Source organism: Carassius auratus, chromosome 16, assembly GCF_003368295.1.
Source record: "Carassius auratus strain Wakin chromosome 16, ASM336829v1, whole genome shotgun sequence".
NCBI lineage: Eukaryota > Metazoa > Chordata > Actinopteri > Cypriniformes > Cyprinidae > Carassius > Carassius auratus.
Genome location: NC_039258.1, coordinates 18226632 through 18247613, shown reverse-complemented (window position 1 = coordinate 18247613; position 20982 = coordinate 18226632). Strand labels below are relative to the sequence as shown.

Here is a 20982-nt window from a genome sequence, read left to right as displayed (position 1 = left end):
ATGTGTGACTCTTCATTTCTGCATCTTTATCTTCTTCTTTCCAAATATCTAATAAAATCGTTTTTTTCTTTCTAAGAATTGTAATATGGGATGTTACTGTTAAATCACTCTTTTTTTGAAGATGCTAGTCAGTGTGGATTCAGTACCTTTTATGTCCCCAGTAAAGATAATGATTCAACAACATCAGTTTTAAAGTTGTCTTTGATGTAAACAAACAATTATTACATTCATGCATTTTATCCAAAGTGTCTTACAGTGCACTCAGGCTAACATTTTTTACCTAACATGTGTTCCCTGGGAATCAAACCCACAACCTTTTGCGCCTCTATATATATAATGTTAAAAAATAAATAACAAACGTGTTTAACTTGTCCCTCAAAATATTGTCCACCATGTTATAGTCGACTACTGGCCCTTTAAATGACAAATGGAAAAAGCATCTTTTCAAAAAGCTGACATATTTCTTTGAAGGAAAACAACTGGGGAAGGTGAGCCAGAGCCTCTGTTTTGTTAATTGTCTGTTTTTATTTATTTTATTTTTCCAATCTGATGTGCTTAACTTAAACATGTCCACCCTGTTAAGGGGAATATGAAAAAAGTAAATAGAAATTATTATTTATAAAAGTAAAAAAAAAAAAATCCATTAATTATTTTTTATTAGATTGAACTTCTGTGTTTGCATTTTCTGCTCACACTTAGTGTAATTACTGATTTTAGGTCAAAATGTCAACCCTGTTGAGTTAGAACAGACTGGACACATTGAGTGAACATAGTGAGAGTGCCAGCAATTGATGTTAAAGTTGAAGAAGTTGTGTATTTAACCTTTTATTTTATTTTTACATTTTAAATTTGACATATTCATAAATATTTTAAACTGTTTTTGATTTGTCCCAAACAGGGTGGACATTTTTAGTCCTTTTCAATTTGGTTCCAAATTGCTTGAAATGATATTGTATATACAATATATTTACCAAAAAATATTTTTGAACATAAGTAGAATTGATTTTAAAAATTTTAATTTTATTTTTTTGTGTGTGTTGAGATGTTATATCCTATCATAGTACACAATAGTACACATAGTACACCAACACTGAAGCAGTATTTCAACATCGCTGTTCTCAACTGGTTTTCAAAAGATTTTACAATATTGTAATGTCATTTTATCTTTTACCTTGATTAGATGTATTCACGGTTTTTAATAAAGAGGACGTGCAGTTTATATGGATCAGCACCTGCTGGACTACCAAGTGTCTACCAAGAGACAAATTAATCTGGACCAAATCATATCAGTAATTAAAGTCGCCAAAAAAATTTGAGAAAAGGTTTCTGAACTCTTCATTTTGCCATCTTTAACGTCAAGGTCATTTTAATAGCTCACAAAACAAGCAAACATCAGGTCAACAGTTTCATTTAATCTTTTTTTGTTTTATGATAATTGATAGTATTGACATAAATATGGTATTCCTGTTTGTTATTGTAAATATATATATATATATATTTTTCATATAAAAATCATCCATCCTGCTTTGTGACACATCTTGAAAAGCTTGAATAATATCTGCTTTCTCTTTATTGAGAAATCATATAACATCATTTACTGAGTATAAAATTAAGGTTCATTTAAAATTACTGTATTATTGTACTCGTATATCATTGGGGTCCCCAGCATCCCAAACATGAAAATTGTCACTTTCAACAGAACACACAATACCCACTAAACAATTCCACTATTTTATCTCCTTCCCTAAACAATGGTCTTTTTAGGCCACAGCAGAGAGTGACTGTAATATGCTGACCGCAGCATTCATCATACATTGATGTCACTGCAATCTACTGACTTGCGAAACTGGGCTGCCTCACACACACACACACACATCCCTAATGTCCCTTGGGAGAATGCTATGGGCTCACTGCAGTGCTCCTCTTTCTCGCTCCCCTCCTCCATCCTTACTGCACTGCTGTAATGGAGTATCGATCGGCTGCTCTTGCCGCAGTGTTTAAAGGAGGAGGTAGAGCCCACTCAAGGTCATCACCATGGCAACTTAAAAATGAGATGGACTGTCACTGGCCTGATGTCATGAAAGCAGGTCACATAAATTAAATGTGTGTGATGTGTCAAGACAATGATAAAAAAAAAGAAAAAGGCTGAAAATAGGCAATAAGTCTAGTTATTGTTCTATGAGCAGTCGTTAGATAAACATTAGACTTCAAATACTGCACAGGCTGAGCATTTTATTGCACTTCCCATTCACTGATAAAACAGAAGCAAGTTGTAAAATAAAAGATGATATACAAACATTTCCATAATTTGAGTACATAGAAAAACTTTTAAAAAACTTCCACTGGGAATATTGGCATCAGAAACTGGTTACACTAAAAAAGCAATAATATATTTTCTTTGATCTCGCATGTTGTTATGAAATCATACATTACTAGCTGTCCTAACAAGACATATCTAACAACATAGGAGATAAATATAGCTTAAGACAAATGATTATGTAATGATCGGTACTCTATAAATCACACAGACTGTCAGGACAGTACATTCTTGTTGTCTGAATTTCTTTATTTTGGATGATCTAGCTTAACATTTTGATAAATAACTATTACTTGTATTTGTCCTTTAGTGCGAGGGGATCTGAAAACCTTTGAAAGGATAGTTCATCCTGGGATTTACTCACCCTCATGTCATTTCAAACCTGTATAAACCATGTCCTGTGCAACAAAAATGTTTTTCAAAATATCTTTTTCTGTATTCCACAGAACAACAGTTTTCAGTTTTGGGTCACCTATGCCTTTAAAGACAGTATAAATTGAATAAACTGGATTTTTTGCATTTGGGGCACAGTCTATTTAGTTTGTGCTTTAAGGATGCTGTAGAAATACATATATAACAAATGAATATGACATCCAATAGGTACCAGTAAAGGCAACTGAGGTCTTTCAACAAGCTTGATCTGTTTAGGGCAATGTCAGTTTAACAGTCTGCATTTCTGGCCAATCTGCGAGTAAACTGATATTTTTAAATTAGTGCAACCAATATGTGGCAATATAAAAGATAAGGCAAGACATTGTAGGTTAACATGAGCCAAAAGCTCAAAGGTGAGAGGCTTAAACAGGTTCCATCAGCAGCTCATCGATATCAGACGACTCCAGCTCACGAAATGCGGCATGAGACCCGATAACAGCTAGTGTAGCACCTGAATAAATAATAATAATAATAAAAGAAATTAAGTTTCAGAGGAACCTTTTCTGGAATAATTACAACAATGAGTACAATGAGATGAGGCTGACAAACTCACCTAGTACCCAGAACACAGCAGTTCCTGCACCTGCGATCCAGAACACAGGGAAGGAAACCCCTCCTGCTAAACCTAACTGGTGTCCCTGAGTCAACTCACGGCCTGAGAGACACAGAGGAGTGCGTTTGCTGCTTAGATCACTTACATCACATCAAATATCCAGCATTTTAAGCAAACAAATCCAATGACGCAGTTCATGCAGCCTCACATATAAAACAACATCTAACTCTCTTACCGAAAACCACCAGCTTCTTTTCCAGCGTTTTCAAGTGAATTATATAGAAGGCACCAGCGAACACTGCCAAAGCAATCAAGAGCATTGGGGAACTGATACTGGAGGAGAAAAGGAGAGAGAATATTTTATTCTGTTAAAACGCCTTCCAGATGGTTGCATAAATGTGGACCTTAACAGAAACTTAAACACACACACCCATGCTGTGTACATAAGAACAGAGGCTTATCAAACATTTGTATTTCTATTACAGTGAGCCTTTTACTTAATTGGAAGAAGGGACATATTTTTGAATATCACCTCACTTGTAACATACATTCTAGATGATCATTAGGAAGCAGGTCCTTACATGCAGTAGAGGATGAGTCCCAGACAGATGAAGGTGTAGTTGCTGTGAAAGGTGTTCAGGTTCCTCATCACACGCTGGCACAGCTCTCCAAAATTGCGAGGCTTGGAGAACTTGCGCTGGTCCACAAAACTGGCCCACGGACGGATGGACTTCCTCCTGCGGTCAACCCAATCCTTAACCACATTTCCAGACAGACCTTTGGGCAGCCACAGCCTGACATCCACAAAAGAAAGGAAATTAGAATCAAACGAGTTATAATAACGTTTATACATTTTACTCATTTTAAAACATGTACACTATAATAACACGTCATATATGACAATATTTTTAATGATGTGAAATTCATTATAAATGGCAAACAACAGAAATGAAAGGAAGTTACTGACTGTAGAGTTATATGACTTAAAATGAAAGAATAAACACTTTACTCACCTCCCCATTACTCCAGCATCAGGAAGCGATTCTGCCTCACTGCTGAAGGGGTCACTTGTTTTTGCATCCATTTCAGTGTGTCTAATAACATAAGAATGGAGTTAACAGGAATATATTTAGTACTGTAACTATTAAAACACATAGTTATTTTCCAACTCAGTTCAGTGCCACTACATGTACTATATGCATATTGTACTGTATTGCACTGCTATGAGAATTAGAGGACACTCTGGGTAAGTGGGGATAATTTTATGATGAATTTATCCCCACTTGTCCATTGTTTTGCTTATTCAAAATATTTTCAGCTTATTTGCATTACTGTAGTCATTCCACTGTTACATTATCATAGTACACAGAGGAGAAGAGGGTAAGAGCTATGGGAAACTTTAAAAGTGGAAAATGTTGGTATAAGAAGGTCTCTTGAGAACAGAATGAACAAAGACTTTATTAACTCCCCAGTTAAACCACAGTCTAAACTTTTCTCTTCCATTTTTATAAAACAATGAAAAAAAAAACTAATTAAATAAACATAATAGCTTTCATTTTTCTAGCTAGTTCGTTTGGAAATCTTTCCATCTTCTGTTCCGCAAGTTATAAATGTCTCAAAACAAGTTATAAAACAACATTATGTGCGCTAATGGAAAATCGAAGTCACTTCTTATGGGTCGGAAGGCACAGCATCAACAACTACAAAGAATCCGGAAGAACAAGTTTGTAAAGCTGCTGGTATTACGTCAAGATGTGTCCAAAACATATTAAGTTATAAAATAAGTCCATCTAACAACGCGACTTTTTTGACGGGTTGGTATAAAAACACACGCTAAAGTTTGTTTATCAAATCTATTACGGAAACTATTCGCTCTTTCTTAAAAAACTTTTTTTTTCACAAACAACTATGAAAATCAGCTAAAGTTATAAGTGAGCATTGAGGAGCGACTGTTAATTTAGATACTGCGAAAAAAAACGTCAAATTGAGAGGAAAATAAACCCTAAAGCAAAGCTCTTACTCACAGTACTTTCTGTAGTTGTGTTCAGAGTGTTGATGTGTGCGGCGGAAATGACGTGGTTAGCCAGCCCAGCATGAGCCGTGACGATCTTCTTTCGCCTCCTAGTGACATGGACTAAACCAACAAGACATGTAAACAGATATTAATCAAAAACCCTTGTATTAATTCACACGTATTTTTTATATGACGGATTATATGGTACGATTACGAATTATAATAAATTATTATTTTATCTAAAAGTCATAACGACCATTTGTAGGCCAGCTAGGGGTGAAGACCCAGCACATGATGGGCCTAAAATATAATTGTTGTTGTTGTTTAATTTTAGGTCTGTGGATAGAAGTGGACGTTTTGTTCTAACAACATAAATAATGCACGACCATACATCATTTTACTTATTACTAAAGTGCATGTTTCGTGGACTACAACTAACGTGAGCACAAAGATGCTTTAAAAAATTGTATAACGGTAACGTTAGTTCTTATAAAGTAACTTGTTTTCAGACTACGGTAAATACGTGTATACGTCTACTCTCTTCTGTGTGTTTTATTTCCCTTCTCAATATGGCGACATTTCGCGGACGATATCTCATAAACGTGACGTGACTGCTTTGTCGCCATGGAGCCTCGATCTACAAATCATCTGAGAGTGAATGTACTTTGGAAACCAAGGGGCAAGGAACTCGACCGGAAGTTGAAGTCGGGTGGGGGCTGCCATCTTTTAGCAGAACTTCACTTGCGTTAGCATTCCCATTGACTCCCATTCATTTTGGCGTCACTTTGACAGCGAATAACTTTACATCTGAGGCGTTTAAAGACTCTGTTTGTCCATTATTTATTTCTAAAGATACACGACAATGTATAAAGTGCTCCATTACCTTCTATGTTACATTATGGCCCCGTATAAACAGTTTTTGTAAAAAATAGGCTAACGATTGCGTCATAACCACTCGGCTCTCTGTCGCATTACCGTACAGACAGGTGGAGAAGCTCGCAGGCAATTAACTAAATATGGCGTACTGGCGTTACATTTTAAAATACTATACAAAATAATTCATCAGAATACTTACTCCTGCTCACTCACGACAAAGAACTCCCCGCTTAAGCTCGACGTCTCTGCAAGATTAACGATGGCAGTTTTCACGCACAGCCACTTAGAAGATTTACATCTGGCAGACAGGTTGCTGACGTCGTCAAGCTTCGTTTGAGTCTGCGCGTCAGAAACGGAAGTGCTAAAAAACGCTAAAACTGGGCTTCATTTAGCTCAATTGAGTTCCAATGGGGTCGCTGTGTCCATTTCTTTTACTGTCTATGTTGGAAACACGTCTGTCTATCTGCGATTGTTCGGGGCTCAGTCAACAAAACCGGCTCGCGCTCCAACGGTGTTTTTCCATTTGAGTTCTGTGGGTGTTACGAAGGGGTTAGAACAAGAGTGTAAACACAATCCAGATAAAGAGTTTATACAGGTAAGATACTTGTTTAACCTCGGTTATTGACGTAAAATATGAGTGTTTTATTTATACAGCAAATATCAAAAGAAAGCAAATCAAACCTTGTTGTTTAAAAAAACACAATTCCTTATCCGGGCGTTAATAACAAACATGTTGATAACAAATGGAGTCTTGTGCAGTGTGTAACGTTAGTATGTAACATGGTCCTATTAGGAATTTATTTATTTATTTTTATTCATCGAGAGGTTTTGCTGCAGTGTGATGTCAGGTTAGCTCATAGAAACATCTAGACGCGTATAGAGGCGGAAGTCCGCTGCAGGAATGTTAACTGACGCCGCAAAAATGAACATTTGGACGTAGTCTCAACCTTCAACCACATCTTTCCTTCCCATAACTAAACGGTGTTATACAATTAAACCGAAATCCATGTCATTGACTCTTTTTTTTTTCTTTTATCACCTCGGCTCTGTTCCCTCAGCTGGAACGTGACGTTATATAAAGAGCTCACGTGACCCTGCGCGAGAGGAACGTTTGACGGAACAGCTGACGGAGGGATTCACTGAGGCCAGGTCACCACAGAAACGCTTTTCGGATCAAAATAACTACGCTGTTTCCACTAAGATAGTGTAAATATCTTTCTATGTTGTTTTTGTACCACTTGGAGACACAAAAATGGATTTCAATGTTTAAATAGAAGTTTATTTTAACCCACAATCGATCCTGATAAGTTAGCTCGTAGGCTAACCTACAAAGAATGTACAGTGTACTTCGCATTTTTGACAGCAAAGTTTGTCTGTTTGTTTCACATTTAACATTTACGTTTGTTTTTCTTTACCAGACCCATGGCTTCAGCAAAATGCTCGAGATATTCCTTGTACTGGGAGGAGACTGAGTGCCTGAGCTACTATGAGATGCTGTCCCTCCATGAGATCTTTGAAATCGTGGGCTCCCAACTCACAGAGACTGATGTCGAGGTTTTGTCCTTTCTTCTCGATGAAGCTTATCCTGGAAAACATCCCCTTGATCCAGAGGGATGGACTGATGAGTTGCCTCCAGGTCCTGATGGGCCTTCGCAAGGTAATTCTCCATGTCCTCGCCTTCTGAAAACATGGCGAAGCATACAGCGGCAGAATGAGCCGTGCCTCAGACCCAAGAGTGGTGTCGAACTGCTGTTGGAATTGGAGAGACGAGGATACTTGAGCGAAGCAAACCTCAAACCTTTATTGCAGTTGTTGCGAATTCTGACACGACATGATGTCCTGCCTTTTGTTTCACAAAAGAAGAGAAGAACAGGTGAGTATCAAAAAACAGTGAATAGTAATCAAAACCAATAATTTTTTTTACATACTAATGTGTCACCTGTACTGTTAGTGTCTCCAGAACGAGAGAAGGTAGAATACCAAGCGGTGGATACCAGCCGGGACACACAATTAAGCTCAATCACAGATATACCATCCTTGGGAAACACACTAGATCACCAGTGGAGAGCAGGTGTGAAAAGATTGCGCTTAAATCTCACCACATACATTTATAAATGTATTTTTTCTGATGTTGTTTGTTAAAATTTTTGTATCTATATTTTTCAGCCTTTATTGGAAATATATTAGAATATTGTATAATATCATCACCTTATTTTTCAATGCATAAGCTGTTTTCTGTGAACGTGCAGAACTTCTGGTTCATTGGCAGATATGAGTAAATAGAATCACTGTTGCACTACACTGAATTTATTTTTATGCTAAAAGGTTAGAATAATATGATGATAAAAGCTAGTATCAGACATAAAGGACTGTTTTTGTACATTTAATATAACTAGAATTGGAAGACACCAGAAGCCTTGGAGTTTAAAGTTACCAATGACTGCACCCAGTTTAACATTAAAGGTCCCCAGAAGTGCCTTGAAACCATAGACATAGAAAAAAAAAAAAATGGATTTCACAGCTTCATTCACTTCCATTGAAGCAAATGAAGCTGCCATTGTCTCAATAGGGCGTTGCCATATTATGCTGACTTGGGACCAGTCTGAGCTGTAAAAAATGACTTGGAGCCACGTCCCACCCACACTCCCACAGAGTCAATCGCAAACACATGCCCCTGACCCTTTTTTAAATTGGCCTGAATGGTCCAATTTTTGTCTGCTGATTTTTTCATATAAGAGGCTTTTGTTAAAAAAAAAAAAAAAAGGTTAATACAACTCCAGTCTTTAACTAAAGATGCAGTAAAAGTTCGTTGGCACCTCCGTTCACTCCGAGAAGCTGTCAGTCTCAGCTGTCAAAATATATTAAGTGAAATTGAATTATTTCATTTGTCTCACATCCCATTAGATTACATGGAGAGGGTGGGGTTTATGACCTATACAGGGACCAGACACCTGGGGCGATCTAAATATAATGACTTCAGTTTTTAGGACTAGTTCAGCACACTTGCTTAATACACACAGCATTATTCTATGTGGTGACATAATTTCAACTGAAATGGGGAGACAGGGCGGGGCATATCAAGCAGCCCCACCCCCCTTTTAAAACATCTAATAGTGTTTTGTTTATATCTTCTAGCGCCAGAGCCATTGAGCTCAGTAAATCCGCATTTGACATCCACAGTCTAATAAATTACCTCTTTATGTTAGATACAATATGAAACTCATAGTAAAACACAATAGTGATCATAATCTTGCTGAAGTGTTCAATAAATGCCGCCTAGTGCATATGAATCGCTCTGTGCGATCACATCTCTGGATGGGACCCAAAATCTGGCGCAGACTGTGTTCACTGCCACGGTTCGTGTAAGACAGCACGAAACCAGACTTCAATCGAAAGCATATTACCACTGTCTGAATCGTTCCCTATCACCTACATTGTGCTCTACACGCCATTCACTGTACAGGAAATACTACACTGTGAGGCATCTGTTTATAGTGTAGGGGGCAGGCGCTTCAGATTCTAGAGAGCATTTGATTGGTCAGATTATTTAATGAGAAGCTGAAGTACGATGTGATCCCTTTTGGCAAAAGTGAGGAACTGCAATCTTCTAAATGCGAATTTGTCACTGTTTCGGAGCACACTGGCTTATAGATGACCTTAAGACTAACGTATTGATACTAACACCCAAAAAACCTTTCATTTTGATTTAATGGGGACTTTATATGTGTATAATATAATATATGATATAGTATATTAAGTTTAAAATATTTTCCACCCTCTTTTTTTACCAAAAACAAAAAAACACTTAAAGGATATTTTATCACTTTAGTTTATGCACTCCAGTCTAACAATGCATAGTAGCAGCTGTATATTTTCTATAATTCATAAATCTATGAAAATATTTTATATTACTAATGACACAAAGTTTAAACTCATTAAAATAAAGAAATTGAATTTAAGTTTCCCTTTTTACTGCTTACATTTGTAGTCTTGATTAAACTAGTAGCAAAGACAGCCAAATGGCTCAGTTTGTAGGACATAAAGCATATTAAAATGATACACCTTGTTGCTTAATTGTATATATGTGGAGTCTAAATGAGTAAATGGTGAATATTCAAAACATTGCCAAATATTTTCATCCCAGGTGGTTGTGTATTAATGTATGTTTGCTTTGTTAGGGACTGGCTCTTCCGTGATGACAACCACCCCTGTCCGACGAAAGCGAGGTAGAGGTCACCACTGGGGCAGAAAATCTAGGGGCAAGCCTGAAATTCAGCCTCAGCCAACACCAAACAAAGTGACCTGCGGTAAGATCACTTTTTATCATCATTGTTACACTTCTTCTTTTGTTTAGTCTCTCTTTTTAGCAATTTTTAAATGTATAAATCTTTGCCTTTCCATTTCTCTTATCTTTTTGTTTGATTTTATCTATAAAACGCTCCACAGTGTACCTTAGCGCTCCATTTCTTGACAGTTTATAAATAACCAGTCACCCATTCATTAGTGCTTGAACTTCTAATGCTGTCAGAATGAAAGTGAAACTGTCACAAAAGAGGTCCATGTTAAACGTGTGTCATCATTCATCCCTTTGTGAATTCCCTGCACTCTGCAGTATTATCACTCTGAGTTTCATTCTGACTGGACTCAAAGGCTGCTCACACCAAAGCATCTTTGTGCTTTTGCTAGATGGGAGCTGTCCTGCCATCAGGGCATTGCTAAAATCTCTCCAGAAGAGAGCACATGAGACACACTGAGTGGCAATAATGGCACAGTAGGTAAGGAAATACCAAGATAAAAACTGCTTTCTCAAATTTCGCCAAAACTGTTTGCCTTGAAAGAAGTGGTTTGTGCAGTATTTTTTTTTCTGGAAGGACTTTTTTTTTTTTTTTTGGGGGACATTCAGAACTCAAAATAACAAGAGCCATAAATTATTTTACGCTTCAATTTGCGGTATAGCATAAAAAACCCACCTCATTTTTCTGCAAAATACTCTTGTGGGAGCTGAATGTCTCATAATAATGTTTAAATAATACAGATACACGTCAAATAATTTCTCAGATTTAATCACTATAATAGGTCTTTGTTTTTCTTGTAACAGTGCAGATACATCTATTGTAATCATTTAAGCTACTTGGTCTTGCTCACTGTCTTAACACTTTTCATCATCCATTCACAGTGTGTGTATATATATATATATATATATATACATATATATATTACATACATATATATATATATATATATATATATATATATATATATATATATATATATATATATATATATATATATATATACATACATATATAAATATACATACATATATAAATATAGACAGATATATGTAAATAGACAAAACTGATTTTCACCATCAAATGTGTTTTTATAATGTGTGGATTCTTGAAAATATGTATTCTGCATGAGCCACACATTAAACCTCACTTCTAAAAACATAAATGAAAATCAGGGAACTCTGTGTGCCAAGGTGGATGAAATTCAGAAGATAATTTAATGCTAATATTTTAACAGGATAAACATATTTAAACATGGAGAAGTTGTTGTTGCACTCCTTAAACACGCTCAAGTATCTGCATCCAGCCTTATTCATGTGCCATGTTGTTTTTCAAACGTGTTTGAGTCAGACTCTTGACATGTTCTTTGTTCACTTCAGATGCTTGCCACTAGTCAGTTGTACTCTTCTGTTACAAATAGGGTTGGGAATCGAAAATCTATTTAAATTCCAGAATTCTATACTGAAGGCCAGGAATTGAATATTTGTAGTAGAATAACTATTTCAGTTCTACCTATCAGTTCCTGTGTGCACATCCTTTTTTTAGGTGGTGAAAAGGGACTGTTAAATAGTTTGTTATTCAAAAACACTGATTCATCCAGTAATGAAACAAGTAAATCTTGAGTGAGTCACTGAATCACTCAGTTCAATTCAATTCCATTTCAATTACATGAGATTCCATTGTGGCTCTATTTTGGACACAGACAGCTCATTATTGAGTGCAGTTTTTATGTAGTTGGCTTTTTGTTCATGGTGTTCAGTAGCCATGAAATTTTTTGGAAAAAGAGACAGAATAAATATGTTTGACTTCAGTTTAATCACATTGGAAACGAAACTAGGAATCGATAAGAATCGGAACTGTTATTGATAATTTTCAAACAAAACCCAACCCTATTACAAACGCTTATTGACCTGCCTGTACTAATACTGCATGGCTTTGGTTCCTCATTATGTGCACTGCGGGGCTCTTAACACCTCATTTGAAGCTGCTTATTTCTCTGCATATTCATTTCACCTGCTTAAAGCATTTAGCTTTTGTAAAAGGCTAATCAGGAAATTAGAAAATCCTTAATAGTAGTGCTTAATAGTTAATATATTCCTTCTTACTCAATAACATTGTAAAGCTAAGATTTGTTACAGATTTAAAGTTGTGAGCATTTCTGTTTGCATTTTGCTTTAGACTTGCCTCAATTCCCCTGCTTCCTTCATGGTTCGATTTCTATAGAGGAAAGTACACTCACATTCTTTGTTTTTATCTCGGTCACATTTTTCATCAACTTCTCTATCCCTGTTTCTGTTCCTTTTCATTTTCCTTTGGATAAGCAGTTTTCAGTGTGATTAACTCCTGTGGTGTGTCTGAATGAAATTTTTCTGTGAAGAGATTATTGAATATTGGGCCACTGAGACTGAGCTGCATCAGCCTGTGTTTCCTGGTGTCTCATGCCCAGTAAAACACTCATTATTGTCACTATACTTATTTAAAGCATCGATCCTCTCTCTTCTGTACCTGAGCTTTGATGCAGCCAAGGCTAGTCTACGGTCTGCATTGACCTTTTTTTTGTTTAGTGTGATGAGAACCCTTTGTGCCCTAACTTATTCACCTGTCCCTTAAACATTAGGTTACACTGCACTGTGAGCTTTTTTTTTTTTTAACCTATAAAATGTGCGTACTTCAATCTTGTATCAAGCTTCAATTTGAATGCATTCTATTCACTACGAGATCCTCCCTGTTGTTCAGATTCTGCCATACAACTTCCAACATTACAGTCCTTCTGTGCCATGATTGACCTATGAACTTTCACCTTTGTTTTACACCTGAACTAGCTGTACATGCTGTGTGCTGTGTTGACTCCACATTTGATCTTGGCAGGTTGACTCAAGATTGAGTAGAAAAAGCAGGAGAATGGATAGAGTGAAAGAGAGCGCTCACAACAAAAACAAGTGTGTGCTGTCCGCTCTGTCCGATCACACACAGTCAAGACTTGTGTGTGCTTTAACTCACGCGCCTGGTCCATGTCCTAAGGTAAAGAACCCCCTTCCTAACTCGCATAGGACGAGGGGCGAATCTAATTTCAGTTTTCAGATGTTGCTGTCCACTTCCCAATGACATGTGCTATGAACTTAATTTGGGAACAAATGGGAACAAAATCCTCTCTGGAGGGGTTGTTGGCCTCAGTGTTTCACAGAACTGACTCATTAAATACCATTGTGTATGTCCTATTAATTCGCCTGTAATGCAACATTTCATTACATGACTCAAATTCCGCACAATCCATGTTCAAAAACAAAACATTCTACAGTCGTTGACCAAACTCCGCCCTAAAGCTCAGTTTTGCAATGATTTGCCCTTACAAAATCCTCCTCCGTGAACCTTTGCTGGAGCAGTTCTGAGGAAAATGACCCAACAGTTCTTGTTTAGACCCATCCCAATGTTTTGTATTTGTGTTTAGGCTTTCAGTATTGGAACGTTACCTTAGATACCTTAATTTATTCAATCAAATTCTGCCATTGTTTTAATTTTTGTAGAATAAAAGTAGACACTGGTTGTGAACTTAGTAAAATAGTAGTCCAAGCTCATTCTCGACCAAAGGCAATCTTAAACCTGCAGCCTCCATAGGAATGAAGTAGTAAATGTTGCTTTTACACACAGACAGAAGATTGTGAATATGAACTTTGCCTTGCTTGACCAAAACAATAAGACATAGCAAAACTGTTGCAGCAACATTCATCCAAAACTGCTTGTTTCTCTCTCTCTGTCTTCCTCTCCTTTCTCTATGTCCACAGTTGAAAAACGTACTGACTCAAGTGTCAGGAACAAAAACAAGTTGGCCATCCTCACATACTAAGAGAGGGAGAGAATGAAAGGGGGAAAAAACGATTAAAAGAAAAGCATGACCCTGATATATGGGTACAGTTGGTCAGCTTTTATGTCCTCATTTCTCTCCCTCCATCTTGGTTTGTTGTTCAGCAGGAAAGAGGGATCGAAATAAGTGTGGAAGCTCTTCGCATGGAGCAACACCCCATAAAATGACGCACCACATTTTTATTTGATTTTTAGAAACATACTGTTTGTAAGAAGAAATTTACAACATCTTCAACATATAATATCTGAATTTCTGAATACATGTTCTTTTTCTGAAATGCTCTGGGATGCACAAAATGCACAATAAACATAATGCTTACCTTCACTGTGCCACTTATTATAGGTACCTTCTGTCTACTGAAACTGGAAGCTTCTGGAATGTCCTGTATTAGTTTTGAGGAGCTCTGATAATGTTTGTTTAATTTAACTAAAAAACTGCTCTGTAAATGTGTGCTGTGTTTAAAAGAACGTTAAATAACTCTTGTGTTTCGAGTCTCCTTTACAACCTGCATTACTAGTTATATTTGGGAGACCACCATTATAGCCACAATGTCAGCCTTAATTGAAATGCTTGTTTTGGCTGGTTTCCTTGTCAAGTGTTACGTTAATTCTTCATCAGAAATGGATAATCTTAAAAAAGTGTTTAGTCAAGACCATTGTGTGAAATTTTTTTTCAATTATATGAATCAATCTTTTAGTACAAAAATCCTTATAGGCATGGTGAAAGATGCCATACATTGCCAAATAATTAGCAGCAATGTTCTATACATGCATACAGTTACACTGTCTAGCACATTATTCCTGGTCCACATGTCTCGCATTTGAACAATCTTGTAATTACTGTACCGTTCAAAAATTTAAGGGGATAAAAATGGTCTGATACTTTTTCTATATCAAAAGATTTTAAAATGTAGTTTATTCCTGAGATGCCCTTTTTTTAAGGTGTCCTTTTTTTACCATGTAAATATACATATAAATACGAAGTAATATTAATTAACTACATTGTACTTACTATATGGTTAGGCTTTGGATTAGGGTTTCTTGCATGTAATTAACTTATTATTATAATAGTGAAAACATGTCATATGTAACTAGAACACTTTAAATATTATGTTATCTGTTCCTATTTTTGTGATGGCAAAGCTAATTTGCAACAGCCATGATTCCAGTCTTCAGTGTTAAGTTATTACTTTCTTTAATGTGCCGATTTTGGTGGTCAAGAAACATTTGTTTATTCATGTTGAAACCGATTTTGCTGCTTAATATTTGTAACAGTGTCAAAGTCTGTATTTCTCACTTTTGATCAATTTTAATGAGTAATTTTTTTATTTACTGACCCCAAATCTTTGGACAATAGTGTACCTGTAATTATATTTAATTATATATCATTATATTTACTAGCTAAGTCCTATAATGTATTCCTGATTGATTATAGAATGAAGGGCAAGTGTCCAGTCATGTATTTAACTCCAGTCACTTTAGGAATAAAAGGGGACAAAATTATAATTCCCGAAGTGCTGCGGTTCACAAGCAATCCATAAATACAGTACATTCAACATCTTTTCACTAATGAATAAGTGTCACTCAAACCCTTACGTTAATGGTTAGTTTTTCATATTCACTGTTGCTTTGTAAACGTCCCAACATGCAAAAAGGTGGAGTTTGCATTGGATCGTTGGTTGTAGAAAGGTTGGATTTGTGTTGCAGCAATGTTCTGAAGATTGATGGGTCCACTTCCTCCTCTGACCTCTGAACTAATGACATGAAAGGAAATGACATCACTGCGAAGCTCTGGTTCAGTATGTATACTCCAATCGTATTTTGCCATCTTTGTTCCCTGTGCTGTTGCATGACATCAGTTCTACCTCCACTGTTTGGTAAAGCCAACCTGCATTAATCTGCGTTAATAACGACCCCTACAGAATTTGGATCAACATATCAAACCATAAATATCACCAGATCTGTCGCCTGAAACTCGAATGCAAGCCCATCTCTGGATTTTGCTCGAGGTGCTTTCAATCCACCTGAACTTTCCGAGCGGCCTCAGATCATGTGCTTTAAAACTCTCTCGTCTTCGTGATACAAGTGCAATGTTCAGTTAACATTGTTTCCAAGTCCTGTGTGCCTGCAAATAATTTGAAAGCCACCTCATGATGAATTTGTGCAAAACCTAAATCAGCCTACTGGTTTCACTTGCAGCCTCACTGACTACAAGTGAAAAATCAGGGTCAATCGACTCCAAAAATCTCGACCTCCAACAATTTTGAGGATGTTGACCTCAGTTATCCAGTAGATCTCAGAGCTGATGCCGTACCAGAAAGAGTTTGACTTTTGTGCCTTCTGGTTTAATACCTTTTGTCCATATATAACCTATCAAAATTTAAACAGGGCAGGAACTTATTTTTAGGCAAATGTATATGAATCAGTGCTAATTTTTAGTTATTTTTCAACCAATTTTTGAATGTAAACAAACAAACTGAATGTCAAGTCTCACTATCACTGTAGTTTTTCCCCTACATTTGAACACCCACTGATTTGTGTCATTTCTTATGTTCTTCTCCTTCCCCCTGCTACTGTTTTTCTTCTTTCTCTCCATCCTTGCTGCAAAAAAAACTTTGCACACAATCTTCTCAAATCCATTTCCATCCCCTCATGATTTTCTTTGCCCCTTTGCATGCCACCCTTCATCCTTCATCCCACCCTCCTCTCTTTCTCTGTCTCCAACACTCTTCCGCTCTCAGATGTCCGGCTACGTGTACGTGCAGAGTATTCGGAGCACGAGTCGGCCCTTCGTGGAGGAGTTTCTTCAGACAAGCAGCAGCCGTTGGAGAGGCAGTTTGAACTGTTCAGCCGAGCGAGTGCACTGCTCCGTACCCGGGATCTGGGCTGTATTGTTTGTGATATCAAGTTCTCGGAACTTGCCAACCTGGATGCCTTCTGGGCAGACTATCTGAGCGGGGCGCTGCTCGAGGCACTGAAAGGAGTCTTCATCACAGATTCTTTGAAAAGGGCAGCGGGGCAGGAGGGGGTCCGGCTGCTTGTCAGTGTGGATCAAGATGACTACGAGGAGGGCAGGAAGCTGTTGCTCAGGAGCCAGACACATAATGGGACAAACTGGGGAACACAAAGTTTGTAAGTACTTTTATACATTTGAATTTGTGGGGGGTTTTGTGGTCTGAATGTAGAGTTTTATACAGGCTTTACTCTCTCTCTTGCCTCTATAGAAGCATGTAACCACCAGGGGGCAGTAGAAAACAATTGTCTTGTCCCCTTTTATACAATATGAAAAAGTGTTTTTTATTTTACTGCCTTAAGGTTCCAGTTTATGTACTGATTAAAATTTTTTATATTTGTTTAGCTTTTGTTTTTTATATTTCATTATTTATTAATTTGTATTTTTTACTTCAGCTTATACTAATTTTCACTTGCCAAGGCTATATTTCTGCTGTTTATTTATTTGAGCTTTATGTGAATTAACCAAAAGGATTTCATAGTTTTATTTAACAAAAACAACACTGGGGAGAACCTTATTAACAAAGATTAAAAAATATTTTTAATGCTGTCATTGTACTAAAGCCAAAATATTTATTTTTTAAATATTTTCTAGAAAATCTTAGTGTTTGCTTAGTGTTAACTTTACAATTTTTTTTTTTAATTAATTTTATTTTGAAAGTCATTTTCGCAATAAATATCTTTCCAAATCAGTTATAATGAGAACAGGAACATACATAAAGATGCTCAATATTATATAATATAACAATCACTTTCTGTAAATGTTCAAATATCTTCTTCTATAAGTATCATCTTTAGTTAATGGCAGTTACATTTATTAGTTACATTAGCTTTAACAGCCTAAATAAAATTCCCTGAATCTCAGATGCCAGTTTAAATCTTGATATTAAAGTATATTTTGTTTCCATCACAGGCCCTGAGAAATGTCAGTTTCACGTGGGACCTTCAACTATGATGGATGAAGAAAATGTGTTTTGCCTTTTTATTTCATTGCCCATTGAGTGTTGGTGACCCTGGGAAGGAGAGCCTGTTGGAAGAGTCTAGATTAAACTGGACAGCTGTTTTTTGGACACTGACTGTTTCTGAAGGAGAAAGAATTGAGTGTGCAGAGGTTAGGTTCAAATATAGGGCCGTCTTTCTCTCTTTCTCTCTCTCTGCTGCAGGTCAGTTTAAACATGGACAAATGCACACCCATAGAACACAAAAGATGGAGGTTCTGCATCTGTACCACTCACTCTGACACAGGTGGTATGTGGATAGAAGTTTTTTTCCAAATGTGATGAATGAATTTAAAATAACCTCTTTGATAAAAGATAGGAAAGATGGGAATACACCACAAATATGTAACCCGAAAAAATATATGAATCAGAGAATGGTTAATAAACATTCAAATGTATAGTTATCAAAAAGATTGTCAGGATTTTTATTTTTGTTAAATCTCCTGTTTGATTGGATTGAAGATTGAATGGTAACTTCATTGTTTAAGAGTTTGGGATGCTAACAATGCTTCAGATGACCAAATGTACACTTCCACCATTGGACCATTTAATTTGTTGTGTAATTTAACTGCTCCAGAGTGCTCTGTTGTACTGCTTATAACAGTCGACTTGGATAACTTTGGAAATCCTTCATACTGTACCTGATCGTAACAAATCTATCAAAGTTGCCAAATTTGAAGCTGTATTGAGGATGGGGAAATACCACAAGATGAAACTGAGATTAACTCTGCTTTTTTTTTTACAAGGATTTTTTACAGTGTGCACCGCTGTGAGATCACGTGTCCCAACATCTGTTATTTGTCTCAGAAACAAGGTCATGGATTATCAAGGTAAACTGATGATAGAAAAATGATTGTTAATTATAATTAGAAGACCTGTGATATGACACCAGCCTTGACACAACTGGATTAACCTCTAGTCATGTTTCTGGACTAAAGTGTTCTTATGAAGAAATAATTTTTTGACCCTTTTGTTACATTTGTACTCTTATGACAAAGAAGATAAAAGTTCAGTAGTATTTAGTGGTAACGGAGTTTGGAACAGTCCAGTCATGTCACTCATGTAAGTGATTTTTGAGTGGAACGTCGAACGCTTTTGTGTTTTCATGTTTTTGTTTAAAATTATATCACTTAATATTGTTTTGGACTATGTACATTTATGTAACTGTATAATTCTTAATAAAGTCCTGTCAGAAAATAATCGTCTTTCTGATACTGTGTGCTAAAATACCTTTACTTTCGGGGTTTTTTTTATATTTTTGGGAAATGTTGCAGTCAAATCCTCCAAGTGGATTCCTGGAAGTATTGCTGTTTTTTTTTGTGTGGTTTTTTTTCAGTCAATTCATGATAGTTTAAATAGCATTAATTAGAACTGAGGTGTGTATCTTTTGACTGATATTTTTAAATGAAAATGCATTAAATGCACTGTAAATGTAACTATTCTTTTCATATAGGGTGTAAATGTAACTGTCTGTACCGGTTTGCTTGGAGCACAGTGTTTTGGAGAGAGGCCTCTGAGCCTTCGGTGATTTCACCAGGTATACCATGTTCCTGGAGCAACACTTCAATCAACCAATCACAATAGAGATATAACTTTTCAGGAAATATCTGTTTTAGGCTTAAAATCAGGGCTGATGGTAAAATCAGTGTCACCCTTGTTAATCAGCTATCATTTCCCACTGATTTTAGGAATAAATGATGGGTAGGGTTGAGTTTAGGGGTTGGGATTGGGTAGAGTATACATTTTGGGACAATAATGTTGATCCAGGAACCTGTCTTGGCGACATCACGGTGACCCTGAGCCTTCACCGCGTTTTTTGTGAAATTCGGTCATTTCACCAGTAGATGGCAGCTATATGTTTGATCAATCCCAGTCAAACCTACGCAAAACATAATGAAGTCATCAAATGAATAAAGGGAAATTAAGATTACAAACAAATCTGATGATTTTCTCTCGTTCTCGTCCACACAGAGGCGCCTTTTTTCAGCGGTCAACGCGTAGTCATGGAAACCATTAGAGGTAGCGCGAGACACATGAAGGATTTGCGCACGAGCACACACCCTCCACTCGACCCCCTCACCTTTCGCCCTTAATTTTAAATTCAGGCTCTCACCCGATCAACCACCACCGCCCCCCCTCCCACAAAACCACCCCAAAATATCTGCCCTCTCTCCTCCGTTTGCTGTGTCCGACTCTTTTCGGCGTCCGAGCAGCTCTTGGCGTGACGCATAGCCTACGCCGCGTTCATCATCGATGGAAACGCTGGTAATGTTGTGTAAACAAACTCACAGCTTCATACAGTTATTCTTTTGCGTATGTATCTACAACTTTTCCATACCATGACGTCATCCTTCTACTTTACTCGCTCTTTCTGTTTTTGCCTCCCTAATGTATATTGGTTTGTACTTTATGCCTGTTCTCTGCCGTTATATTCCATCTAACCGTTTCCGTCTGAAGTTGTGCCGTCTCGTTTAAACCCGTCCCGGACAGAGGCGGACAGGGTTATTGCCTGTAACGATTTCTTGCTCGGACCGGGCTTTTCTTTTTATTGATTAGATAGAAATGAATTGATGAGACAGCCTCCTCTCTCTCTTTCTCTCTCTCTCTCTCTCTCCTCTCTCTCTGTC

At 36.9% G+C, this 20982-nt stretch overlaps 3 protein-coding genes and 1 long non-coding RNA gene across 6 annotated transcripts in view; 3 read left to right on the top strand and 1 right to left on the bottom strand.

Moving 5' to 3' along the window:
* Window positions 1–2212: 2212 nt before the first annotated feature.
* Window positions 2213–5452, bottom strand: LOC113116415 (prenylated Rab acceptor protein 1-like). The gene is made up of 6 exons (XM_026284572.1): window positions 5327–5452; window positions 4316–4396; window positions 3884–4096; window positions 3538–3635; window positions 3303–3404; window positions 2213–3200 (listed from the first exon to the last, which is right to left on the bottom strand). Exons 2-6 carry the CDS (start codon window positions 4384–4386, stop codon window positions 3112–3114), a joined length of 573 nt encoding a protein of 190 aa, XP_026140357.1. The 5' UTR covers window positions 4387–4396; window positions 5327–5452; the 3' UTR covers window positions 2213–3111.
* Window positions 5453–6601: 1149 nt separating this feature from the next.
* On the top strand, window positions 6602–19555 carry LOC113116413 (DNA-binding death effector domain-containing protein 2-like). Of its 2 annotated transcripts, XM_026284569.1 has the most exons (7): window positions 6607–6787; window positions 7251–7398; window positions 7611–8065; window positions 8144–8263; window positions 10371–10499; window positions 17087–17477; window positions 18271–19555. In XM_026284569.1, the coding sequence occupies exons 3-7, from the start codon at window positions 7615–7617 to the stop codon at window positions 18275–18277; spliced, it is 1098 nt and encodes a 365-aa protein (XP_026140354.1). In that variant the 5' UTR covers window positions 6607–6787; window positions 7251–7398; window positions 7611–7614; the 3' UTR covers window positions 18278–19555. The 2 variants fall into 2 exon arrangements, with proteins under 2 accessions (XP_026140355.1, XP_026140354.1); XM_026284570.1 differs by lacking the exon at window positions 7251–7398 and having other exon boundaries at window positions 6602–6787.
* LOC113116414 (uncharacterized) lies at window positions 10506–15573 on the top strand. 2 transcript variants are annotated; one of them, XR_003294012.1, is made up of 3 exons: window positions 10506–10967; window positions 13353–13505; window positions 14267–15573. It is a non-coding gene; the product is annotated as an uncharacterized LOC113116414 (long non-coding RNA). The 2 variants fall into 2 exon arrangements; XR_003294011.1 differs by lacking the exon at window positions 10506–10967 and having other exon boundaries at window positions 11511–13505.
* Window positions 19556–19764: 209 nt separating the features above from the next.
* The window catches only part of LOC113116410 (POU domain, class 2, transcription factor 2-like), a 56672-nt gene continuing 55454 nt past the window's right edge, over window positions 19765–20982 (top strand). The window contains exon 1 of the mRNA XM_026284563.1: window positions 19765–20620. The gene's annotated coding sequence lies outside the window, so the exon portion shown is untranslated. The remainder of the gene's footprint in view (window positions 20621–20982) is intronic.